This window comes from Colius striatus, chromosome 12 (assembly GCF_028858725.1).
Source record: "Colius striatus isolate bColStr4 chromosome 12, bColStr4.1.hap1, whole genome shotgun sequence".
Lineage (NCBI taxonomy): Eukaryota > Metazoa > Chordata > Aves > Coliiformes > Coliidae > Colius > Colius striatus.
In genome coordinates this window covers 120,111-126,801 of record NC_084770.1, presented here as the reverse complement: position 1 = coordinate 126,801, position 6,691 = coordinate 120,111, and the positions used below count along the sequence as shown (strand labels likewise).

General features: G+C 59.3%; 1 protein-coding gene across 1 annotated transcript; it reads left to right on the top strand.

Moving 5' to 3' along the window:
* The first annotated feature begins 904 nt into the window (after positions 1-904).
* Positions 905-6,482, top strand: LOC133626464 (UPF0598 protein C8orf82 homolog). Its single transcript, XM_062006006.1, has 4 exons — positions 905-913; positions 2,344-2,405; positions 4,291-4,337; positions 5,977-6,482. Exons 1-4 carry the CDS (start codon positions 905-907, stop codon positions 6,480-6,482), a joined length of 624 nt encoding a protein of 207 aa, XP_061861990.1.
* Positions 6,483-6,691: the final 209 nt, after the last annotated feature.

Below are 6,691 nucleotides of genomic sequence, written 5' to 3'. Positions count from 1 at the left end.
TGTGAGGGGAGAAAGGGGTGCTGAGGGGACACGAGGTGTGTGAGGGGACACGGGGGTGGTGAGGGGAGAAGGGGATGGTCAGGGGACACGGGGGTGGTGAGGGGATACGGGGGTGGTGAGGGGAGACGGGAGTGGTGAGAGGAGAAGGGGATGTTGAGGGGACACGGGGATGGTGAGGGGACACCAGGATGGTGAGGGGAGAAGGGGATGGTGATGGGAGAAGGAGTTGCTGAGGGGACACGGGGGGGATGAGGGGACACGGGGAGGGTGAGGGGAGAAGGGGGTGGTGAGGGCAGAAGGGGGTGGTGAGGGGAGAAGGGGGTGGTGACGAGAGAAAGGGATGGTTTGGGGAGAAGGGGATGCTGAGGGGAGAAGGGGATGGTAAGGGGAGAAGGGGAAGGTGAGAAGACACGGGGAGGGTGAGGAGATACGGGGGTTGTGAGGAGAGAAGGGGGTGGTGATGGCAGAAGAGGTTTCTGAGGGGACACGGGGGCGGTGAGGGGACACGGGGGTGGTGAGGGGAGAAGGCGATGGTGAGGGGACACGGGGACAGTGAGTGGACACGGGGGTGGTGACGGGAGAAGAGGTTTCTGAGAGGACACGGGGGGGGTGAAGGGATACAGGGGCGGTGAGGGGACATGGGAGTGGTGAGGGGAGAAGGAGTTGCTGAGGGGACATGGGGCTGGTGAGGGGACACGGGGGGGTGAGGGGAGAAGGCATTGCTGAGGGGACATGGGGCTGGTGAGGGGACACGGGGGGGGTGATTGGATAGGGGGGTGGTGAGGGGACACGGGGGGGGTGAGGGGACACGGGGGTGGTGACGAGAGAAGGGGGTGGTGATGGGAGAAGGGGTTTCTGAGGGGATACATGGGGGGGTCAGGGGACACGGGGGCGGTGAGTGGACATGGGGGAGGTGAGGGGACACGGGTGTGGTGATGGGACACAGGGACGGTGAGGGGACACGGGGGGGGTGAGGGGACACGTGGGTGGTGAGGGGAAAAGGCGATGGTGAGGGGACCAGGAGGTGGTGAGGGGACATGGGAGGGGTGAGTGGACACGGGGACGGTGAGGGGAGAAAGGGATGGTAAGGGGACACGGGGGTGGTGAGGGGACACGGGGATGTTGAGGGGAGAATGGGATTGTGAGGGGACACGGGGGTGGTGAGGGTAGAAGGGGATGGTGAGGCGACACCGGTATGGTGAGAGGATAAGGGGATGGTGAGGGGAGAACGGGATGGTTAGGGGACACGGGGGTGGTGAGGGGAGAAGGGGATATTGAGGGGACATGGGGCTGGTGAGGGGACGGGGGGGGGTGAGGGGAGAAGAGGATGGTGAGGGGAGAAGAGGATGGTGAGGGGAGAAGTGGATGGTGAGGGGAGAAGGGGATGGTGTGGGGACACGGGAATGGTGAGAGGAGAAGAAAAATGCTTTTCCCAAGTGCCTTCGGGTGACATGGGACGGTGAGGGTGGGGGGCACCCACAGGGGAGGGGGCACCCCAGGAGCACACATGGGTGGGGAGGGGGTGGGGTGGCACAGGACACCCATCAGAGTCCAGAGATGTGTAAAGAGAGTTATTAATTAGAAGCCCCTAATTATCAACCCAGATGCTGATTTCTCCTCGGGGTTGGGGGGGCCATGGAGGGGAAGGGGGGGGGTCCCCAAAGTGGAGGGTCTTCAAGGTGGGTGTCACAAGGAAGGGGGTCCCCAAAGTGGTGGGTGTCCCCAGGGGAGGGGTCCCCAAAGTGGGAGTTCTTAAGGTGGGAGGGGTCCCCAAAGTTGAGGGGGATGTCTCCAAGGTGGAAGGGGGGGGGGGGTCACTGAATGGGAGGGTGTCCTTAAGGTGAGGGGTCCCCAAAGTGGGAGTCCTTGAGGTGGGGGGGGTCCCCAAGGTGGGTGTCACTAAGGTGGGGGTGTCCCCAAAGTAGGGAGGGAGGGTCCCCAGGGTGAGAGGGGATCCCCAAGATGGGTGTCCCCAGGGGGAGGGGAGGTCCTCAAGGTGGGTCACCGAGGTGGGGGGGTCCCCAAGGCGCAGGGTGTCCCCAGGGTGAGGGGGGGTCCCCAAGGCGCAGGGGGTCCCCGAGGTGGATGTCACAGGGTGAGGGGGGTCCCGGGGTGGGGGGACCCCCAGCGCTACCTCCCAGCTCTGCTCACTGCCAGGCGTGGGGGGGAGGGGGCACAGGGGGAGAGTGGGGGGTGACACCGGTGTGTGGGGGGGTCCCCCAGGGCCGGGAGGGGTCCCCACTTCCTCTGTTCCCATTTAACCCTTTCCCCCCCTCAGCTTTTGTATTTCCCCTCTCTCTTTTCCCCCTTTTTCCCCTTTTTCCCCCTTTTTTTCCGTTTCAGCCTTTTATTTATTATGAAGCCGACTCCGAGCATCTCCCCGAGCCCCCCCACCCCCCGCGGCTGTGGGACCCTCCCCGCGCGTGGGCCGGGGGCGTGGGGGGGGGGGGGGATCCAGATTGGGGGGAGGGGTCCAGAGGCACCACCCCCCCGCCCCTCCCCCCACGGCGTGTGAATAAAAAGCGTCTGGCTGGTGCTGCTCGTTCCCTCTGGAGCCCGTCAGTGGGGGGCTACGGGGGGCTATATGGGCTATGGGGGGCTATATGGGCTATAAGGGGGCTATGGGGGGCTGTAGGGGCTATGCTGAGGCTATGGGGGGCTACCAAGATACTATGGGGGCTATGAGGAGGCTATGGGGGGCTATGAAGGGTCTATGGGGGGCTATGAGGGGGATATGAGGAGGCTATGGGGGGCTATATGGGCTATAAGGAGGCTATGGGGGGCTATAGGGGCTATGAAGGGGTTATAGGGGATATGAAGGGGCTATATGGGCTATGGGGGGCTATATGGGCTATAAGGGGCTATAGGGGCTATGAGGATGCTATGGGGGCTATGGGAGCTATGAGGGGTTTATAGGGGCTATGAAGAGACTATGGGGGGCTATGAGGGGGCTATAGGGGCTATGAGGATGCTATGGGGGCTATAGGGGCTATGGGGGGCTATGAAGGGGCTATAGGGACTATGAGAAGGCTATGGGGGGCTATGAAGGGGCTATAGGGACTATGAGAAGGCTATGGGGGGCTATGAGGAGGCTATAGGGGCTATGAGAAGGCTATGGGGGGATATATATGGTGTCTATAGGCTTCGGGGATGCCTATAGGGATATATGTGGGTGCCTACAGAGTTATGGGGGTGTCTGTATGGTCATGTGTGTGTCTATAGGGATACGTGTGTGTGTGTCAGTAGGGTTATGGGGGTGTCTATAGGGATATATGTGGGTGCCTATATGGTTATGGGGGATGCCTATAGGGATCTATGGGGGTGTCTATAGGGTTAAGGGGGTGTCTGTAAGGTTATGGGAGTGTCTCTAGGGGTACGTATGAGTGTCAGTAGGGTTATGGGGGTGTCTGTAGGGATATATGTGGGTGTCTATAGGGTTAAGGGGGTGTCTGTATGAGTGTCAGTAGGGTTATGGGATGTCTCTAGGGATATATGTGGGTGTCTATAGGGTTAAGGGCGTGTCTGTAAGGATCCGAGAGGATCCCCAACGGATCCTGGGCAGAACCCCCCCAAAAAAGACCTCAACGAACCCAGGACAGAGGCTGGATGGATGCTGGATGGATCCCAACCGGATCCCAGCACAGAACCCAAACAGATCCTGGACAGTCTCCCCCAAAAAGACCTAAATGGACCCAGAGCAGAGGCTGGATGGATCCCAAATGGATCCCAGGCAACCTCCCCCTCCCCAAAAGGCTCTGAATAGACCCAGGATACAGCCTGGATGGATCCCAGCCCAGAGACAAAACAGATCCTGGACAACCCCCCCCCAAAAAGACCCTAAATGGACCCAGGACACAACCTGGATGGATCCCAGCCCAGAGACAAAACAGATCCTGCACAACCCCCGCCCCCCCAAAAAGACCCTAAATGGACCCAGGACACAACCTGGATGGATCCCAGCCCAGAGACAAAACAGATCCTGCACAACCCCCGCCCCCCCAAAAGACCCTAAATGGACCCAGGGCAGAGCCTGGATGGATCCCAGACAAACCCCCCCCTCCCCAAAAGGCTCTAAATGGACCCAGGACACAACCTGGATGGATCCCAGCCCAGAGACAAAACGGATCCTGGACAAAACCCCCATGAAAAGACTGTAAATGGACCCAGGGCAGAGCCTGGATGGCCCCTGGATGGTTCCCAGATGGCCCCTGGATGGATCCCAGCCAGATCCCATTTGGCCCTTGCACCTGCCTTGGGATTTTGAGGCTTTTCCCCTTTTTTTCTGCAGCTTTTCCTGGATGACACCAAAGTGAAGAACTTCATCACTTGCTTCAAAGGTACTGGGATCCCCCCAAAAGCCCCCCAAATCCTCCCCCTCAAAAATGACCCCTCAAAATGCCCCCAAAAACCAAAATCCTCCCAAAATTATCCCCCAGATCCTCTCTGACCCCTTCCAAAGACCCAAATCCCACCCTAAAACCCCCACAAATAAGCCTCCCAAATCCCCCCAAAAAACCAAACCCCAACTCCCCCCGACCTCAAAAGCCCCCAAATCCCAACAATCCCCCTCAAATCCCCCCAGAGCATCCCAAAACCTCCCAAATCCCCCCCAAAAAGCCTCCAAATTCTCTCCAACCCCCCAAAAAATGTCAAAATCCACCCAAACCCCCCAAAATATCCCCCCAAACAATCCCCAAAGTCTCCAAATCCCCTCAAATCACCCCAAAAAACACAAAAGCCCCCCAGAAACCCCCAAATCCTCTCCAGCCCCCCCAAAATAAATCCCCCGAAAATCCCCAAAGCCCCCAAATCCCCCCCAAAAAACCCCAAATCCCCTCCAACTCTCTCCAAAAGCAATCAAAATCCCCCCAACCCCCCCAAATCTCCTCAGAACCCCTCCAAAAAACCAAATCACCCCAAAATCCCTCCTCCCCATCACCATTCAGTAGCGTTTTAGCCTTAATTAGGGTCTTTAATTAGAGACTCATCTTTATTTGGGGTCTCATCTGTATTGGGGGGGCTGTGGAGTGGGGAGAAGATACTCTCATCCCCTTCATGGCCTTCGTAGGTGCCAAAACATCCTCCTCTCAACCTAATTTGCATATTAATCACCACCTTAATTAACCACTTCCTGCCCTTAATTGCTCCCAGGCACTTGGTAACACTGATCCCTACTCACCCCCCCCCCCCCCCCCCCCAACCTCCCTCAGCCCCTTCAAATCGCTTTCCCATTAAGGAACACCCCCCTTTCTCCGGTGTTAATTAGGGGAGGGTTAATTAACGAGGGTGTGAGGTTAATTAACGTTGCCTTCCTCACTCACCTGGAGCTGAACCCCGGCAGCCTCTATGGGAGGGTTCATTATGGAGAATTGGGGGTTAGTTAGGAGGGTTGGGGTTAATTAAGAGCACTGGGGGTTAATTGTGGGAAGGGGTTATCCCAGCAGACGTTGCCTTTCTCATCTTCTTCTTCCTCACCCTCCCTTAGAATCGCAGTGGTTGTTTTGAGGGGGTTAACCATGGGGGGACTGGGGGTTAGTTAGGGGCGTTGGAGGTTAATTAGGGGGATTGGAGGTTAATTAGGAGCACAGGGAGTTAATTCAGGGAAGGGGTTAATGATGGTTTATCCCAGCAGACGTTGCCTTCCTCCTCCTCATCTTCTTCCTCACCCTCCCTTAGAACCGCAGTTGTTCCAAGTGGGTTAATCATGGGGACACTGGGGGTTAATTAGGGGGGCTGGAGGTTAATTAGGAGGGTTGGAGGTTAATTAGGAGCACACGGAGTTAATTGTGGGAAGGGGTTAATGATGGTTTATCCCAGCAGACGTTGCCTTCCTCCTCCTCTTCTTCCTCACCCTCCCTTCGCAGCCCCGCAGCGGCCGTTCCCAGCGGGCTAACCACGAGCGGCGATGCGGCTTAATTAAAAGGGGGGGCTGTTAATTAAGGAGAGGCGCGGGTTAATGAGGGTCCATCCCGGCAGACGTGACCTTCCTCACGTTCTTCTTCACGCGGCTGGAGCGGAACCGCAGCGGCCGCTACGAGCGCGAATTCCCGTTCGTGTCCCGCTGCGGCGCGGAGCGCAACTTCCTGCGCTGCGAGCACAGACCCATCGTCTTCACCCGCCTCCTGCCCCCGGACGCCTCCTCCTCAGCCTCCTCCTGCTCCCGCCGCGCCGTGCTGTCGTTCTGCGGCGGCGGGGAGCGGCTGGCCGTGCCGTTCCGGCCCGAGGCGCTGGTGATGCTGCCGGAGAACGGGCGCTTGTACCACCCGGCGCCGGGCCGGGCGGGGGGCGCGGGGCCGGTGCGCTCGGCGCTGGCTCTGGAGTGGGGGTCCCGCTTGGAGTACGAGCAGGGGCCGGAGCAGCCCCCGACTCACTTTTGGTGGGAGGGGAAGAGGTATCGGCTCACGGGGGAGCTGGTGCAGCTGCTGCGGGGAGGGGAAGGGGCGGGGGAGGCGGAGAGCGGCGGAGCCGCGGGGCGGGGGTGAGGCTTGGAGGGGGTGGGAAGGGGCATTGCATGGCCCCGGGCGAGGAGGAGGAGGAGGAGGCAGAGCTGGTGCTCAGCCACACCGTGTGGCTGATGCTGTGGTGAGGTGGGCGTTGCCGGTGCCAGGGATGTGGGTGTTGTGTGTGGGTCCCCCACTGTGATATTAAAGGTCTCTGGCAATTGAAATGAGCCTAGAGGTGATGGGTGCCA